General features: G+C 48.4%; 1 protein-coding gene across 3 annotated transcripts in view; it reads right to left on the bottom strand.

Moving 5' to 3' along the window:
- The window catches only part of gab2 (GRB2-associated binding protein 2), a 162,346-nt gene that overhangs the window by 27,347 nt on the left and 115,367 nt on the right, over positions 1-19,632 (bottom strand). For 2 of the 3 annotated variants that reach the window (XM_045704159.1, XM_045704158.1), the window contains exons 3-6: positions 9,694-9,864; positions 9,433-9,529; positions 4,813-5,116; positions 3,511-3,886 (exon numbers count right to left, since the gene is read on the bottom strand). In XM_045704159.1, the coding sequence (XP_045560115.1) occupies positions 3,511-3,886; positions 4,813-5,116; positions 9,433-9,529; positions 9,694-9,864 (948 nt within the window). The remainder of the gene's footprint in view (positions 1-3,510; positions 3,887-4,812; positions 5,117-9,432; positions 9,530-9,693; positions 9,865-19,632) is intronic. The other variant, XM_045704160.1, reaches the window with a different exon arrangement.

The raw sequence follows: 19,632 nt of genomic DNA, 5'->3' as shown, positions 1-19,632 counted from the left end.
TTAAGCCGAATCACGCTAATGATCAAAATCCATAAAAGAGACGTTAAATTCTACAACCTCGCTTCAAAAAAGAAGCGATTCCCAACGAGAGAGAGAGAGAGAGGAGAGAAACGAGAAAGAGAGAGGAGAGAAACGAGAGAGAGAGAGAGATAGAGAGGGGAGCGAAACGAGAGAGAGAGAGAGAGAGAGAGAGAGAGAGAGAGCGAGAGGAGAGAAATGAGAGAGAGAGAGAGAGAGAGAGAGAGAGAGAGAGAGAGGGAGGAGAGAAACAAGAAACGAAAGAGAGAGAGAAACACCATGTTGTGACTGAATGCAGAATTCTGAAACAATATCCTTCGTCTATAAAACATAAAACACCAAATAACGCATGCAGAATTAGGCCGATACCCACTAATTATAAAAATCCAGATAAGAGCCATTAAATTCTACAACCACCTAAAAGGAAGCAATTCCCAAACCTTCCATAACAAAGCCATCAACTACAGAGAAATTAACCTGGAGAAGAGTCCCCTAAGCAAGCTGGTCCCGGGGCTCTGTTCACAAACACAAACAGACCCCACAGAGCCCTAGGACAGCAACACAATTAAACCCAACCAAATCATGAGAAAACAAAAAGATAATTACTTGACACATTGGACAGAATTTACCAAAAAATAGAGCAAACTAGAATGTTATTTGGCCCTAAACAGAGAGGACACAGTAGCAGAATACCTGACCACTGTGACTGACCCAAACTTAAGGAAAGCTTTGACTATGTACAGACTCAGTGAGCATAGCCTTGCTATTGAGAAAGGCCGCCGTAGGCAGACCTGGCTCTCAAGAGAAGACACATATTTCCCTCAGATTATACAGACCCAGAAAGAATTTCAAAACAAATCCAATTTTGATAAACTCCCATATCTACTGGGTGAAATATGACATTTGAAATGTCTTTATTTAATATATATATATATATATATATATATATATATATATATATATATATATATATATATATATATATATTTCACCTTTATTTAACCAGGTAGGCCAGTTGAGAACAAGTTCTCATTTACAACTGCGACCTGGCCAAGATAAAGCAAACATGCAGTCAATAACACAATAGAAAAGTCTATATACAGTGTGTGCAAATGTAGTAAGATTAGGGAGGTAAGGCAATAAATAGGCCATAGTGGCGAAATAATTACAATTTAGCAATTAAACACTGGAGTGATAGATGTGCAGAAGATGAATGTCCAAGTAGAGATACTGAGGTGCAGAGGAGCAAAATATATATATATATATATTTTTATTTGTCCTTTGTTTAACCAGGTAGGCCAGTTGAGAACAAGTTCTCATTTACAGCTGCGACCTGGCCAAGATAAAGCAAAGCAGTTCGACACATACAACGACACAGAGTTACACATGGAGTAAAACAAACGTACAGTCAATAATACAGTACAAAAACAAGTCTATATACAATGTGAGCAAATGAGGTGAGATAAGGGAGGTAAAGGCAAAAAAAGGCCATGGTGGCAAAGTAAATACAATATAGCAAGTAAAACACTGGAATGGTAGATTTGTAGTTTGAAGAAAGTTCAGAGATAAAATATAAATAATATGGTGCAAAGGAGCAAAATAAATAAATAAATAAATACAGTAGGGGAAGAGGTAATAGTTTGGGCTAAATTATAGATGGGCTATGTACAGGTGCAGTGATCTGTGAGCTGCTCTGACAGCTGGTGCTTAAAGCTAGTGAGGGAGATATGTGTTTCCAGTTTCAGAGATTTTTTTAGTTCGTTCATCAATGGAGGAATTTGGCCTGGGGGTGACCAGTGAGATATACCTGCTGGAGCGCGTGCTACAGGTGGGTGCTGCTATGGTGACCAGTGAGCGGAGATAAGGCAGGACTTTACCTAGCAGGGTCTTGTAGATGACCTGGAGTCAGTGGGTTTGGTGACGATTATGAAGCGAGGGCCAGCCAACGAGAGCGTACAGGTCGCAGTGGTGGGTAGTATATGGGGCTTTGGTGACAAAACGGATGGTACTGTGATAGACTGCATCCAGTTTATTGAGTAGGGTGTTGGAGGCTATTTTGTAAATGACATCGCCGAAGTCGAGGATCGGTAGGATGGTCAGTTTTACGAGGGTATGTTTGGCAGCATTAGTGAAGGATGCTTTGTTGCGAAATAGGAAGCCAATTCACAAATTCTAAGTCAGAACCGTCCAGAGTAGTGATGCTGGGCGGGCGGGCAGGTGCGGGTAGCGATCGGTTGAAGAGCATGCATTTAGTTTGATTTGCGTTTAAGAGCAGTTGGAGGCCATGGAAGGAGAGTTGTATGGCATTGAAGCTCATCTGGAGGGTAGTTAACATAGTGTCCAAAGAAGGGACAGATGTATACAGAATGGTGTCGTCTGCGTAGAGGTGGATCAGAGACTCACCAGCAGCAAGAGCGACATCATTGATGTATACAGAGAAAAGAGTCGGCCCGAGAATTGAACCCTGTGGTACCCCCATAGAGACTGCCAGAGGTCCGGACAACAGGCCCTCTGATTTGACACACTGAACTCTATCTGAGAAGTAGTTGGTGAACCAGGCGAGGCAATCATTTGAGAAACCAAGGCTGTTGAGTCTGCTGATAAGAATACGGTGATTGACAGAGTCGAAAGCCTTGGCCAGGTCGATGAAGATGGCTGCACAGTAATGTCTTTTATCGATGGCGGTTATGATGTCGTTTAGGACCTTGAACGTGGCTGAGGTGCACCCATGACCAGCTCGGAAACCAGATTGCATTGTGGAGATGGTACGGTGGGATTTCGAAATGGTCGGTGATCTGTTTGTTAACTTGGCTTTTGAAGATTTTAGAAAGGCAGGGCAGGATGGATATGGGTCTATAACAGTTTGGGTCTAGAGTGTCTCCCCTTTGAAGAGGGGATGATCGCGGCAGCTTTCCAATCTTTAGGGATCTCAGACGATACGAAAGAGAGGTTGAACAGGCTAGTAATAGGGGTTGCAACAATTGCGGCAGATAATTTAAGAAAGAGAGGGTCCAGATTGTCTAGCCCGGCTGATTTGTATGGGTCCAGATTTTGCAGCTTATTCTTTTGGAACTTGTGTAAGTGTAATATTTACTGTTAATTTTTATTGTTTATTATCTATTTCACTTACTGTGGCAATGTAAACATATGTTTCCCAAGCCAATAAAGCCCTTAAATAGAAAATTAAATTGAATTGAGAGAGCGAGAGAGGCCAGGCACTGTGAGAGAGAGAGAGAGAGAGAGAGAGAGAGAGAGAGAGAGAGAGAGAGAGAGAGAGAGAGAGAGAGAGAGAGAGAGAGAGAAGACAGTAGTTTGGTAAAGGGAGAGAGATGTAGTTGACAGTAGTTTGGTAAAGGGAGAGAGATGTAGTTGACATTAGTTTGGATAAAGGGAAAGAGAGAACCAGTCCCTCTGTGTAGCTTGGTGTTCTCTGAGAGTGATTAGGTAGCAGCTAAATAAAGAGAAGGAGAGAGAGAGAGAGTTGTAAAATACCTCGATGTAACCTGCTGTTCTCCACGGCAGGCAGAGTGTTCCTCCTGGGTATAACCGTGGTCACCTCTCCATTCTGCCCACCCAGTGACCTCGGACTACCCCACCTCCCGCTCTCTGACCCCTGGCTGGGCTTGGGAGGCCGTGGAGGGGGTCCACTAGACGACTCAGAGCCAGACGGGGTCACGTTGTGGTTCTTATCGAACGTCCGCGGGATCTGGTAGAAGGACCCGGGCGGGGTCGGGAGGTCGTAGTTGTCAGTCTGCCGGTCGTTGCTACGCTCGTCGCTGTGGTTACGGTCGTTGCTGTGTTGGTCGTTACTGTGGTTACGGTCGTTGCCGGTGGCCAGCGTGTTGCAAGGCGTCTTGAAGGTGTACAGCTTTGTAAATAAAAGAGAGAGAGAGAGAGAGAGAGAGAGAGAGAGAGAGAGAGAGAGAGAGACAGAAACACAATTAGAACCAACCAAATCATAAGAAAACAAAAAGATCTTGGAAAGAATTAACAAAAAAACGGAGCAATCTAGAATGCTATTTTACCTTAAACAGAGAGGACACAGTGGCAGAATACCTGACCACTGGGACTGAGCCAAACTTTAGGAAAGCTTTGACCGTTTTCAGTGAGCATTGCCTTGCTATTGAGAAAGGCTGCCGTAGGCAGACCTGGCTCTCAAGAGAAGACAGACTATGTACACACTGCCCACAAAATGAGGTGGAAACTGAGCTGCACTTCCTAACCTCCTGCCAAATGTATGACCATATTAGAGAGACATATTTCCCTCAGATTACACAGATACACAAAGAATTAGAAAACAAACCCAATTTTCATAAACTGCCATATCTACTGGGTGAAATACCACAGTGTGCCATCACAGCAGCAAGATGTGACCTGTTGCCTCAAGAAAAGGGCAACCAGTGAAGAACAAACACCATTGTAAATACAACCCATATTTATGCTTATTTATTTTCCCTTTTGTACTTTAACTATTTGCATATCATTACATCACTGTATATAGACATAATATGACATTTGAAATATCTTTTTTATTTTGGAACTTCTGTGAGTGTAATGTTTACTGTTCGTGAATATTATTTATTTATATATTATTCTTGTGTTTATTATCTACTTCACTTGCTTTTTGCAATGTTAACATATGTTTCCCGTGCCTATAAAGACCCTTAAATAGAAATTGAATCGATAGAGAATAGTGATGGATATTAAGTTAAAAAAATCTAATAAAAATAGAATACAATAACATAAGTCAAAGGATGTGTAACATAATCAAACCACAAGTTAAAGAGCACCAACCTCCTCGTTCTCCTGCTGATCCGTGTCTCCCAGGCGGCTCTGATCCAGGTTAGGCCCCTCAGAGCTGTACCCCCTGGGTAGCACGTAGCAGCCCTCCTGGGGGGAGTCTGGTCGTGTGGAGGACCTGGGCCCGACTGCAGAGGCCAGTTGGTGCTTGCCAGGCTTGGGCAGGCTGTAGAAGCCATGCAGCTGAGCGCCCATCCCGTTCAGACAGTGAGAGAAACCATGGGAGAACTTCTGCATCGCCGAGTCACTGCCCACAAACAGATTGCTACTGTGCTGTACCTGGGAGAAACTGGCACTTCTGGAGGAGTCAGACAAACATACGGAGGAGAGACGCACACACACACACGCGCACACACACACACACACACACACACACACACACACACACACACACACACACACACACACACGTCAGTCTTCATTGTGCCTACCCATCCTCCACCAGGCAAAACAGAAGTTCTGACAGACAGGACGACATCTGCCATGCCAATCTCTGCCATGCCAATCTCTGCCATGCCAATCTCTGCCAGCAGCTCTCAGTCACATATGGCATTGAACTGGTTAACGGTACATTATTCGCTCCGTGTGGAAGCTTCCCCTAGGTACAGACCCCAATCCTAACCGTGACTATTAGCGGGGGGAAAATACAAAACAGGACCCAAGATCAGCATCTAGGGGCAACTCCACCCTACACTAAATTACTCCCTGTTAATATTGAATATCCCTGCAGTTACCCAATCCGCCACTAGGGGATAGTACAGTTCCTTCTGACGTCGACACAGAGACAAATGAAGTATTCCTCACTGTGCATTGTTTTCGATCAACAGAGACTCATAGAAACAACTCTATGATATCTTAAACACAGAGATAGCTCTGAAACAACTCTATGATATCTTAAACACAGAGATAGCTCTGAAACAACTCTATGATATCTTAAACACAGAGATAGCTCTGAAACAACTCTATGATATCTTAAACACAGAGATGGAGTTGCAGGCTGACTGGGCTGGAGGTAGAAGTCGTCCCCAACACACAGAACTAGGATTAGATTGGCTACCCCCAAAATCTTAATACTCAAATATGTACATTTATGGTCGACGTGATCAAATTGACATTGAAATATGAGTCATAGATCCGTCGTTCTCATTTAAAGCAAGTCTAAGAAGCGGTAGATATGTTCTATGTGCTCTATCTCTACGCTTCCCGTTCTTAAGTTTTGTTTTCGCGTCTTTTACTTTCGGTTTTGTACACCAGCTTCAAACAGCTGAAAATACAATATTTTTGCTTATAGAAAATATTTTTCCTAGCACTTTCAAATCAAATCAAATTTTATTTGTCACACGCGCTGAATACAACAGGTGTAGACATTACTGTGAAATGATTACTTACAAGCTCTTAAACAACAATGCAGTTTTAAGAAAAATAAGTGTTAAGTAAAAAACAGATAAGTAAAAAATAAGAAATAAAAGTAACAAATAATTAAAGAGCAGAAGTAAAATAACAATAACGAGGCTATATACAGGGTGTACCGGTACAGAGTCAATGTGGAGGCTATATACAGGGGGTACCGGTACAGAGTCAATGTGGAGGCTATATACAGGGGGTACCGGTACAGAGTCAATGTGGAGGCTATATACAGGGTGTACCGGTACAGAGTCAATGTGGAGGCTATATACAGGGGGTCCCGGTACAGAGTCAATGTGGAGGCTATATACAGGGGGTACCGGTACAGAGTCAATGTGGAGGCTATATACAGGGGGTACCGGTACAGAGTCAATGTGGAGGCTATATACAGGGGGTACCGGTACAGAGTCAATGTGGAGGCTATATACAGGGGGTACCGGTACAGAGTCAATGTGGAGGCTATATACAGGGGGTACCGGTACAGAGTCAATGTGGAGGCTATATACAGGGGGTACTGGTACAGAGTCAATGTGGAGGCTGTATACAGGGGGTACCGGTACAGAGTCAATGTGGAGGCTATATACAGGGGGTACCGGTACAGAGTCAATGTGGAAGCTATAAACAGGGGGTACCGGTACAGAGTCAATGTGGAGGCTATATACAGGGGGTACCGGTACAGAGTCAATGTGGAGGCTATATACAGGGGGCACCAGTACAGAGTCAATGTGGAGGCTGTATACAGGGGGGTACCGGTACAGAGTCAATGTGGAGGCTATATACAGGGGGTACCGGTACAGAGTCAATGTGGAGGCTATATACAGGGGGTACCGGTACAGAGTCAATGTGGAGGCTATATACAGGGGGGGGTACCGGTACAGAGTCAATGTGGAGGCTATATACAGGATATACCGGTACAGAGTCAATGTGGAGGCTATATACAGGGGGTACCGGTACAGAGTCAATGTGGAGGCTATATACAGGGGGTACCGGTACAGAGTCAATGTGGAGGCTATATACAGGGGGAACCAGTACAGAGTCAATGTGGAGGCTATATACAGGGGGTACCGGTACAGAGTCAATGTGTAGGCTATATACAGGGGGTACCGGTACAGAGTCAATGTGTGGGGGCACTGGTTAGTCGAGGTAATTGAGGTAATATGTACATGTAGGTAAAGTGACTATGCATAGATGATAAACAGAGAGTGGCAGCGGTGTAAAAGAGATGGGGGGGGGGCAGCATTCTGGGTAGCCATTTGATTAGATGTTCAGGAGTCTTACGGCTTCGGGGTAGAAGCTGTTTAGAAGCCTCTTGAACCTAGACTTGGTGCTCCGGTACCGCTTGCCGTACGGTAGCAGAGAGAACAGTCTATGACTAGTGTGGCTGGAGTCTTTGACAATTTTTAGGGCCTTCCTCTGACACCGCCTGGTGTAGAGATCCTGGATGGCAGGAAGCTTGGCCCCAGTGATGTACTGGGCCGTACGCACTACCCTCTGTAGTGCCTTGCGGTCAGAGGCCAAGCAGTTGCCATACCAGGCAGTGTTGCAAGCAGTCAGGATGCTCTCGATGGTGCAGCTATAGAAGTTTTTGAGGATCTGAGGACCCATGCCAAATCTTTTCAGTCTCCTGAGGGGGAATAGGTTTTGTCGTGCCCTCTTCACGACTGTCTTGGTGTGTTTGGACCATTCTAGTTTGTTGGTGATGTGGACATCAAGGAACTTGAAGCTCTCAAACTGCTCCACTTCAGCCCCGTCGATGAGAATGAGGGCATGCTCGGTCCTCCTTTTCCTGTAGTCCACAATCATCTCCTTTGTCTTGATAACATTGAGGGAGAGGTTGTTGTCCTGGCACCACACGGCCAGGTCTCTGACCTCCTCCCTATAGGCTGTCTCATAGTTGTCGGTGATCAGGCATACCACTGTTGTGCTGTCAGCAAACTTAATGATGGTGTTGGAGTCGTGCCTGGCCATGCAGTCATGAGTGAACAGGGAGTACAGGAGGGGACTGAGCACGCACCCCTGAGGAACCCCAGTGTTGAGGATCAGCGTGGCGGATGTGTTGTTACCTACCCTCACCACCTGGGGGCGGCCCGTCAGGAAGTCCAGGATACAGTTGCAGAGGGAGGTGTTTAGTCCCAGGGTCCTTAGCTTAGTGATGAGCTTTGAGGACACTATGGTGTTGAACGCTGAGCTGTAGTCAATGAACAGCATTCTCACATAGGTGTTCATTTTGTCCAGGCGGGAAAGGGCAGTGTGAAGCGCAATAGAGATTGCATCATCTGTGGATCTGTTAGTGCCGTATGCAAATTAGAGTGGGTCTAGGGTTTCTGGGATAATGGTATTGATGTGAGCCATGACCAGCCTTTCAAAGCACTTCATGTCTACAGACATTAGTTCGTTCAATGATTCTCTACACTATATTTGCTTGTTTTGTCACAAACTGAAATTCAAATTTTATCAACCAGAAAATGGCGGAGCGATTTCTGCATAGTACATCTTTAACATTGATTAATGATATCCTGGAGGATGGAAACGGAGGGCTCACCCAGGACTGGGGGGGAGGGAGGAGGGAGGACATCCAGGAGAATGGAAGGAGGGAGGGAGGGAGGGAGGGAGGGAGGGAGGCAGGACATCCAGGAGAATGGAAGGAGGGAGGGAGGACATCCAGGAGAATGGAAGGAGGGAGGGAGGGAGGGAGGGAGGGAGGGAGGGAGGGAGGGAGGGAGGGAGGGAGGGAGGGAGGGAGGGAGCCCACAGCAGAGACAGTCAGCCCTAACAGCCCACACACACAAACACTTTCTGGCTACTCATTCTTACACTGCTCACATACGTAAGCTGGTCACACACACACACACCATTCTGCTTTTCTAATGCCTGGCCATATTAGTGTGATCTAGAAGCCTGGCTAGAGTGTAGTAGGCCTACAACCCCTGCCTCCCTCCTCCCTCCCCACGCAACAGCAGAGACCATAGAAATAGAACTACTAGAATGGTTATCCCTGTTCGAGTCAATTACATAATGGGTGGACTAGTGGGCATGCTAGTGATGATGTTTTCTATGGTAGAGGCACCCCAGAGAGCTGCTAGCCTGCCAAGTTTTTACATCCAGGAAGTGAACCGAGTCTGTACGTTGACCCCATTGCATCATGGGGTGACAGGAAGTGACAGGAAGTGACAGGAAGTCCATATGATACACACAGAAACACCACCTCACCGTGCGCTCTCTGTCTTCCTGCTCATGCACTGATGCAGTAGAAGGTAATCCTGTGGTGCGCTGTTGGACAGGGAGCCCCCGTGGTTACCGTGGTTACCTGCAACAAGAGGACCACAATCCCTTGTTAAAAATGTTGTTTTGCTATCCTCAGTGATTTTAAATGCATTGTGTCCACATGTGTGTTTACATTTTTGTAATTAAAAAAAATATATATTAAATATATATTTTTTTTAATTCCAACGGAGTCAAAACCATGGTTACCGTGGTGACTGTGGGACCCACCGTGGCGGACCGGGACGTCGAAGGTGAACAGGACGGGCTGGGAAGAGTGGACTGGAGCAGACGACTTACGCTCTCTGGTCAGTGGGGTCAGGGAACTGGACAGGTCTGCTGCCAGGGAACGGCCCATATGAGCTGTAGAGGACCGGCCGTCTGTCGGGGAGAGGACAATACAATGATGATGATGATGATGATGATGTCAAATCCCACAGCTAGTTGATTTGGCAAAGTATTATTATTGTTGAGGATCTAGCATCTGTGGGGGAGGGAGGAGAGGGGAGGAGAGGGATAGGGAGAGGGAGAGGGGAGGGGAGGGATAAGGAGGAGAGGGGAGGGGATGGATAGGGGGAGGAGAGGGATAGGGATAGGGAGGAGAGGGGAGGGAGGAGAGGGGAGGGGATGGATAAGGAGGAGTGGGGAGGAGAGGGGAGGGATAAGGAGGAGAGGGGAGGGGATGGATAGGGGAGGAGAGGGGAGGCATAAGGAGGAGTGGGGAGGAGAGGGGAGGGATAAGGAGGAGAGGGGAGGGGATGGATAGGGGGAGGAGAGGGGAGGCATAAGGAGGAGTGGGGAGGAGAGGGGAGGGATAAGGAGGAGAGGGGAGGGGATGGATAGGGGGAGGAGAGGGATAGGGATAGGGAGGAGAGGGGAGGGAGGAGAGGGATAGGGGGAGGAGAGGGGAGGAATAGGGAGGAGAGGGGAGGGAGGAGAGGGATAGGGGGAGGAGAGGGGAGGAATAGGGAGGAGAGGGGAGGGGATGGATAGGGGAGGAGAGTGATAGGGAGATGCATATGGAGAGGAGATGCATAGGGAGAGGGGAGGGATAGGGAGGAGAGGGGAGGGAGGAGAGGGATAGGGGGAGGAGAGGGGAGGGATAGGGAGGAGAGGGGAGGAGAGGGGAGGGGATGGATAGGGGGAGGAGAGGGATAGGGAGGAGAGGGGTAGGGAGATGCATAGGGAGAGGAGAGGGGAGGGATAGGGAGGAGAGGGGAGGGATAGGGAGGAGAGGGGAGGGATAGGGAGGAGAGGGGAGGGAGGAGAGGGATAGGGGGAGGAGAGGGGAGGAATAGGGAGGAGAGGGGAGGAGAGGGGAGGGGATGGATAGGGGAGGAGAGTGATAGGGAGATGCATATGGAGAGGAGATGCATAGGGAGAGGAGAGGGATAGGGAGGAGAGGGGAGGGATAGGGAGGAGAGGGGAGCGGATGGATAGGGAGAGGAGAGGAGAGGGATAGGGAGAGGAGAGGAGAGGGATAGGGAGAGGAGAGGGGAGGGAGGAGAGGGATAGGGATAGGAGAGGGGAGGGATAGGAGAGGGGAGGGATAGGGAGGAGAGAGGAGATGGATAGAGAGAGGAGAGGAGAGGAGAGGAGAGGAGAGGAGAGGAGAGGAGAGGAGAGGAGAGGAGAGGAGAGGAGAGGAGAGGAGAGAAAAACATCTGATTAACTTCTCTCTATTGGATCAACTCAAGGAGATTCAACAGATTTAGAAAAGGAAACTGAAAACGTGTCGACCATTACTTGTTATTTTACAATAGTTGTCCCCCACCTTGTCGTAATGCTTTTCATCTTTACAGAACAAAACCCCAGCCAGCCCAGTTCAGTTCTCAGGTGGTTGAATGGAAGGTTTCAAGCAGTAACATCCATGCAGACTTGTATTCAATACCGTAGCTCGGTGTGCCCTCTAAACATAACCAATGACCAATAGCTATCAGAACAGAGAGGCTCAGTTGGTAGAGCATGGTGTTTGCAACGCCAGCATGGTGTGTGCAACGCCAGGGTTGTGGGTTCGATTCCCACGGGGGACCAGTACAAAAAAATAATAATAATAATAATAACAAAATGCATGAAATGAAAATGAAATGTATGCATTCACTACTGTAAGTCGCTCTGGATAAGAGCGTCTGCTAAATGACTAAAATGTAAATGTAAAATGAGAGAGAATCCCTCTGGCTTTCGTAGGCGGAGGACAAACACAAAGACACACACCCTGATGCCTATTCCCTCAGATGCTATGTCCTTATCATTGTCCATCAGGAACAAGGATGAAACAGGTTGTCTGACTGAAATGGAAGCCAAGCTGTGTATTTTTCTCTAAAAGCATTTTAACTATATTTCAGTTCTCATGTTGAACATGTTGTTTTACCAAATCAGTACAGACAGACCTGTTTTAGAAGCAGAAACTACTCATGCCTCTCCCTCTCCCTCCCCTCTCCCCCCTCAATCAATATATCTACCCATTTTAGTGGGCCCAGCACCCTTCACTATGGAGCAGAGCTTTCTGTGAAGAGAGAGGATGAGAGAGAGAGAGAGAGACAAGAGCGAGAGAGACAGAAAGAGAGAGAGAGACAGAGAGAGAGAGACAGAGAGACAGAAAGAGAGAGCGACAGAGAGAGAGAGAGAGAGAGAGAGAGAGAGAGAGAGAGAGAGAGAGAGAGAGAGAGACTGGAGAGTGGATGAGCTATCTTAACTATCCTCGTAACAATGGAAGTAATTGAGCCCATCTAGGACTGGATGGGAGCCCCCACTGGGCTGGCTGAGTGCCTGAAAGTCTTTGCATCACACTAATGTCCACCATGCTGACCAGCGGAATGGAGACCATGTCCTGAGTAGAGGCAGGGATTCCTCAGGCAAGGACTGACCTCGTTTAGCCAACCATGGACTACATCCCCCCCTCTCCATTAGTCATAGTGGTCATTCCTCATTCCCCCCCCCATCTCCATTAGTCATAGTGGTCATTCCTCATCCCCCCCTCCATTAGTCCTAGTGGTCATGCCTCATTCTGCTCTATAATATACTCCCCTCCATTAGTCGTAGTGGTCATGCCTCATTCTGCTCTATAATATACTCCCCTCCATTAGTCGTAGTGGTCATGCCTCATTCTGCTCTATAATATACTCCCCTCCATTAGTCGTAGTGGTCATGCCTCATTCTGCTCTATAATATACCCCCCTCCATTAGTCGTAGTGGTCATGCCTCATTCTGCTCTATAATATACCCCCCTCCATTTGCTCCATAACAGTCTCATTATCAACTGGGGTTTCATTCCAAGCTGCTGTTTGATAAAAGTGGTCAATTTAATGTGAAAGTGGAAGTTCTTGGAAGTTGACAGGGGGCTGGAGGCGCATTGCCCAAGTTCAGTGCTTAAGTGATTGAAATGTAAAGGCAATGTTGCAGGGACTGCATTGTCCCACTCTCCTCTCATCTCCTCTCTCCTCTTCCTCCTCCCACTCTCCTCTCATCTCTCCCCTCTCTCTCTCCTCTTCCTCCTCCCACTCTCATCTCTCCCCCTCTCTCTCCTCTTCCTCCTCCCATCCGCTTCATTCCCTCTCTCCTCTTCGTCCTCCCACTCTCCTCTCATCTCTCCCTCTCTCTCTCCTCTTCCTCCTCCCACTCTCATCTCTCCCCCTCTCTCTCCTCTTCCTCCTCCCACTCCGCTCTCATCTCTCCTCCTCTCTCCTCTTCATCCTCCCACTCTCCTCTCATCTCTCCCCCCCTCTCTCCTCTTCCTCCTCCCACTCTCCTCTCATCTCTCCCCCTCTCTCTCTCCTCTTTCTCCTCCCACTCTCCTCTCATCTCTCCTCCTCTCTCCTCTTCGTCCTCTTCGTCCTCCCACCTCTCCCCTCCTCTCTCCTCTTCCTCCTCCCACTCTCCTCTCATCTCTCCCCCTCTCTCCTCTTCCTCCCCCTCTCCTCTTCCTCCAGTAAGCGAGTGAGTGAGAGGGGTCATGTGGTCTTGTTCCTTCCTGGTTCTCTGGCCTCATGCCAGAGTTCTATTTTCATCTCCGGCCTGAGACTTGTCTCCTCTCTACAGCAGACCTGGGTTCACATACTATTTGAAACCTTTGAAATACTTGATGCGTTTGCTTCAGCCTGTCTGGAGTGCCAGGTGAGAGGGGGGTTTTCACTTTATGCATCAGTTCAATTGGTTCCATTGTGCCAGACAAGTTCAAATCGAGCACAGTTTAAATATTTACAATGATGTCAAGTACTATTTAACCCCATGTCTTCCTTCTACAGTCTTACAGTATCACAGCAGACAGCTGGGCTGTCATAGAAACAACACAACTAACTAAAGGTCATGATGTTCACACACACACACACACACACACACACACACACACACACACACACACACACACACACACAGGTCATAGTGGAACCATTCCAACCCGGCTGGGTAGTAGAACCACGGTTATCACAACTCGTTCTAACCACAGTTATCACATCTAGATTATCTCTCGTTCTAACCACTCTCAGAAACGTCAAGTATGTTTCCATCAAATAGCAAGGTGAGGAGTCCATTTGTAACTTGACACCATCCCTTGACCTGATGCTATATCACATATCTCAAGAGTGTTGTAATGCATTAAAATACCACTTTAACTGCTTGGTGAATAGAAGAAGTATATTTCTGGTAAGTACACGGAGTGATTCACTTCATGATGAGTTTCAATGTTCCAATTACGTTCTGTAATCCATCACCTAGTGTCTCATCTGCTGTGGATCTTTAATCCAATAGAGGATCTCTGGTGAACTGGTGCTCAGGACGACGGAATTAGAACACAACACACACTCAGGACAAGGACAGGCTTTGTACACCCCTGACTTCAACTCCTCTCCTCCTCCCTTCTCCTATCCTCACCTCTCCTCTACTGCTCTCCCCTCTCCTCCCCTACTGCTCATCCTGTCCTCCTCCCTTCTCCTATCCTCTCCTCCTCCCTCCTCCTCCCCTACTGCTCTACCCTCTCCTCCCCTACTGCTCTCCCCTCTCCTCTATACCCTCTCCTCCCCTACTGCTCTCCCCTCTCCTCTCTACCCTCTCCTCCCCTACTGCTCTCCCCTACTGCTCTCTCCCCTCTCCTCCCCTACTGCTCTCCCCTCTCCTCCCCTACTGCTCTCTCTCCTCTCCTAATCAGCATTAAACAAGGACAGAGCATAATATGATTTAAAATATATCTAAAAACAGAACATATAAATATAAATATATAACATATAAACATAGCATAATGGGAATAATAATGAGAGCTAAAAACAGAACATATTGGACAGTGGGGACTAGCTGGTGATGGTGGACAGTGGGGACTAGCTGGTGATGGGTGGACAGTGGGGACTAACTGGTGATGGTGGACAGTGGGGACTAACTGGTGATGGTGGACAGTGGGGACTAACTGGTGATGGGTGGACAGTGGGGACTAACTGGTGATGGGTGGACAGTGGGGACTAGCTGGTGATGGTGGACAGTGGGGACTAACTGGTGATGGGTGGACAGTGGGGACTAACTGGTGATGGTGGACAGTGGGGACTAGCTGGTGATGGTGGGACAGTGGGGACTAGCTGGTGATGGTGGACAGTGGGGACTAGCTGGTGATGGGTGGACAGTGGGGACTAACTGGTGATGGTGGACAGTGGGGACTAGCTGGTGATGGGTGGACAGTGGGGACTAGCTGGTGATGGTGGACAGTGGGGACTAGCTGGTGATGGTGGACAGTGGGGACTAACTGGTGATGGGTGGACAGTGGGGACTAACTGGTGATGGTGGACAGTGGGGACTAGCTGGTGATGGTGGGACAGTGGGGACTAGCTGGTGATGGTGGACAGTGGGGACTAGCTGGTGATGGGTGGACAGTGGGGACTAACTGGTGATGGTGGACAGTGGGGACTAGCTGGTGATGGTGGACAGTGGGGACTAACTGGTGATGGGTGGACAGTGGGGACTAGCTGGTGATGGGTGGACAGTGGGGACTAACTGGTGATGGTGGACAGTGGGGACTAGCTGGTGATGGTGGACAGTGGGGACTAGCTGGTGATGGTGGACAGTGGGGACTAACTGGTGATGGGTGGACAGTGGGGACTAGCTGGTGATGGTGGACAGTGGGGACTAACTGGTGATGGTGGACAGTGGGGACTAACTGGTGATGGGTGGACAGTGGGGACTAGCTGGTGATGGTGGACAGTGGGGACTAACTGGTGATGGTGGACAGTGGGGACTAGCTGGTGATGGTGGACAGTGGGGACTAGCTGGTGATGGTGGACAGTGGGGACTAACTGGTGATGGTGGACAGTGGGGACTAGCTGGTGATGGTGGACAGTGGGGACTAACTGGTGATGGTGGACAGTGGGGACTAGCTGGTGATGGTGGACAGTGGGGACTAGCTGGTGATGGTGGACAGTGGGGACTAACTGGTGATGGTGGACAGTGGGGACTAGCTGGTGATGGTGGACAGTGGGGACTAACTGGTGATGGTGGACAGTGGGGACTAGCTGGTGATGGTGGACAGTGGGGACTAACTGGTGATGGTGGACAGTGGGGACTAACTGGTGATGGGTGGACAGTGGGGACTAGCTGGTGATGGTGGACAGTGGGGACTAACTGGTGATGGTGGACAGTGGGGACTAGCTGGTGATGGTGGACAGTGGGGACTAACTGGTGATGGTGGGACAGTGGGGACTAACTGGTGATGGGTGGACAGTGGGGACTAACTGGTGATGGTGGACAGTGGGGACTAACTGGTGATGGTGGGACAGTGGGGACTAACTGGTGATGGGTGGACAGTGGGGACTAACTGGTGATGGTGGACAGTGGGGACTAGCTGGTGATGGTGGACAGTGGGGACTAACTGGTGATGGGTGGACAGTGGGGACTAACTGGTGATGGTGGACAGTGGGGACTAACTGGTGATGGGTGGACAGTGGGGACTAACTGGTGATGGTGGACAGTGGGGACTAACTGGTGATGGGTGGACAGTGGGGACTAACTGGTGATGGGTGGACAGTGGGGACTAACTGGTGATGGTGGACAGTGGGGACTAACTGGTGATGGGTGGACAGTGGGGACTAGCTGGTGATGGGTGGACAGTGGGGACTAACTGGTGATGGTGGACAGTGGGGACTAGCTGGTGATGGTGGACAGTGGGGACTAACTGGTGATGGTGGACAGTGGGGACTAACTGGTGATGGTGGACAGTGGGGACTAACTGGTGATGGTGGACAGTGGGGACTAACTGGTGATGGTGGACAGTGGGGACTAACTGGTGATGGTGGACAGTGGGGACTAACTGGTGATGGTGGACAGTGGGGACTAACTGGTGATGGGTGGACAGTGGGGACTAACTGGTGATGGTGGACAGTGGGGACTAACTGGTGATGGTGGACAGTGGGGACTAACTGGTGATGGTGGACAGTGGGGACTAACTGGTGATGGTGGACAGTGGGGACTAACTGGTGATGGTGGACAGTGGGGACTAACTGGTGATGGTGGACAGTGGGGACTAACTGGTGATGGGTGGACAGTGGGGACTAACTGGTGATGGTGGACAGTGGGGACTAACTGGTGATGGTGGACAGTGGGGACTAACTGGTGATGGTGGGACAGTGGGGACTAACTGGTGATGGTGGACAGTGGGGACTAACTGGTGATGGTGGACAGTGGGGACTAACTGGTGATGGTGGACAGTGGGGACTAACTGGTGATGGTGGACAGTGGGGACTAACTGGTGATGGTGGACAGTGGGGACTAACTGGTGATGGTGGACAGTGGGGACTAACTGGTGATGGGTGGACAGTGGGGACTAACTGGTGATGGGTGGACAGTGGGGACTAACTGGTGATGGTGGACAGTGGGGACTAACTGGTGATGGGTGGACAGTGGGGACTAACTGGTGATGGTGGACAGTGGGGACTAACTGGTGATGGGTGGACAGTGGGGAATAACTGGTGATGGTGGACAGTGGGGACTAACTGGTGATGGTGGACAGTGGGGACTAACTGGTGATGGTGGACAGTGGGGACTAACTGGTGATGGTGGACAGTGGGGACTAACTGGTGATGGGTGGACAGTGGGGACTAACTGGTGATGGGTGGACAGTGGGGACTAACTGGTGATGGTGGACAGTGGGGACTAACTGGTGATGGTGGACAGTGGGGACTAACTGGTGATGGTGGACAGTGGGGACTAACTGGTGATGGTGGACAGTGGGGACTAACTGGTGATGGTGGACAGTGGGGACTAACTGGTGATGGTGGACAGTGGGGACTAACTGGTGATGGTGGACAGTGGGGACTAGCTGGTGATGGTGGACAGTGGGGACTAACTGGTGATGGGTGGACAGTGGGGACTAACTGGTGATGGTGGACAGTGGGGACTAACTGGTGATGGTGGACAGTGGGGACTAACTGGTGATGGTGGACAGTGGGGACTAACTGAAGTTATTGGATGGTGGTGACTAACACATAACATTTTTACACCACTACATACGTCATCTACAATACAACATTTACAATACCGTCATACACACGCGTGTAGTACATGTCATAGCGTGTGTGTCAGGGGAGAACCCTTCTCCTCAGTGAATTTAATAACAAATAAAAATGGTAAAACACTTAAAAAGTTATCCTTTTTAGATAAAACTATACTAAATATATTCATGTCACCAAATAATTGATTAAAACACACTATTTTGTAAATCAGGTCTGCAGTAGCCTCAACAACACTCTGTAGGGTAGCACCATGGTGTTGCAGGAGGACAGCTAGCTTCCGTCCTCCTCTGGGTAAATTGACTTCAATACAAAACCTAGGAGGCTCATGGTTCTCACCCGCCTTCCATAGACTTACACAGTAATTATGACAACTTCCGGAGGGCGGCCTTCAACCTATCAGAGCTCTTGCAGCAGGAACTGACATGTTGTCCACCCAAACAAAGGATCAGAGAATGAATCTAGTACTTTAAAAAAAAGTATTTTATTTCACCTTTATTTAACCAGGTAGGCTAGTTGAGAACAAGTTCTCATTTGTAACTGCGACCTGACCAAGATAAAGCATAGCAATTCAACACATACAACAACACAGAGTTACACATGGAGTAAAACAAACATACAGTCAATAATACAGTAGAACAAAAGAAAACAAAAAGTCTATATACAGTGCAAATGAGGTAAATTAAGGCAATAAATAGGCCATGGTGGCGAAGTAATCACAATATATCAATTAAACACTGGAATGATGGATGTGCAGAAGATGAATGTGCAAGTAGAGATACTGGGGTGCAAAGGAGCAAGATAAATAAATACAGTATGGGGATGAGGTAGGTAGAAAGATGGGCTGTTTACTGATGGGCTATGTACAGGTGCAGTGATCTGTGAGCTGCTCTGACAGCTGGTGCTTAAAGCTAGTGAGGGAGATATGAGTCTCCAGCTTCAGTCTAGCCAGACACCTAGGTATTTGTAGTTGTCCACATATTCTAAGTCAGAACCGTCCAGAGTAGTGATGCTGGGTGGGCGGGCAGGTGCGGGTAGTGATCGATTGAATAGCTTGTATTTAGTTTGATTTGCGTTTAAGAGCAGTTGGAGGCCACGGAAGGAGAGTTGTATGGCATTGAAGCTCATCTGGAGGGTAGTTAACACAGTGTCCAAAGAAGGGACAGAAGTATACAGAATGGTGTCATCTGTGTAGAGGTGGATCAGAGAATCACCAGCAGCAAGAGCGACATCATTGATGTATACAGAGAAAAGAGTCGGCCCGAGAATTGAACCCTGTGGCACCCCCATAGAGACTGCCAGAGGTCCGGACAACAGGCCCTCCGATTTGACACACTGAACTCTATCTGAGAAGTAGGCGAGGCAATCATTTGAGAAACCAAGGCTGTCGAGTCAGCCAGTAAGAATGTGGTGATTGACAGAGTCGAAAGCCTTGGCCAGGTCGATGAATACGGCTGCACAGTAATGTCTCTTATCGATGGCGGTTATGATGTCGTTTAGGACCTTGAACGTGGCTGAGGTGCACCCATGACCAGTTCTGAAACCAGATTGCATAGCGGAGAAGGTACGGTGGGATTCGAAATGGTCGGTAATCTGTTTGTTAACTTGGCTTTCGAAGACCTTAGAAAGACAGGGTAGGATATATATAGGTCTGTAGCAGTTTGGGTCT

The sequence above is a fragment of the Salmo salar genome, chromosome ssa20 (assembly GCF_905237065.1).
Source record: "Salmo salar chromosome ssa20, Ssal_v3.1, whole genome shotgun sequence".
Lineage (NCBI taxonomy): Eukaryota > Metazoa > Chordata > Actinopteri > Salmoniformes > Salmonidae > Salmo > Salmo salar.
Note: the sequence above shows the minus strand (reverse complement) of the source record. Positions and strands in the feature narration are given on the sequence as shown.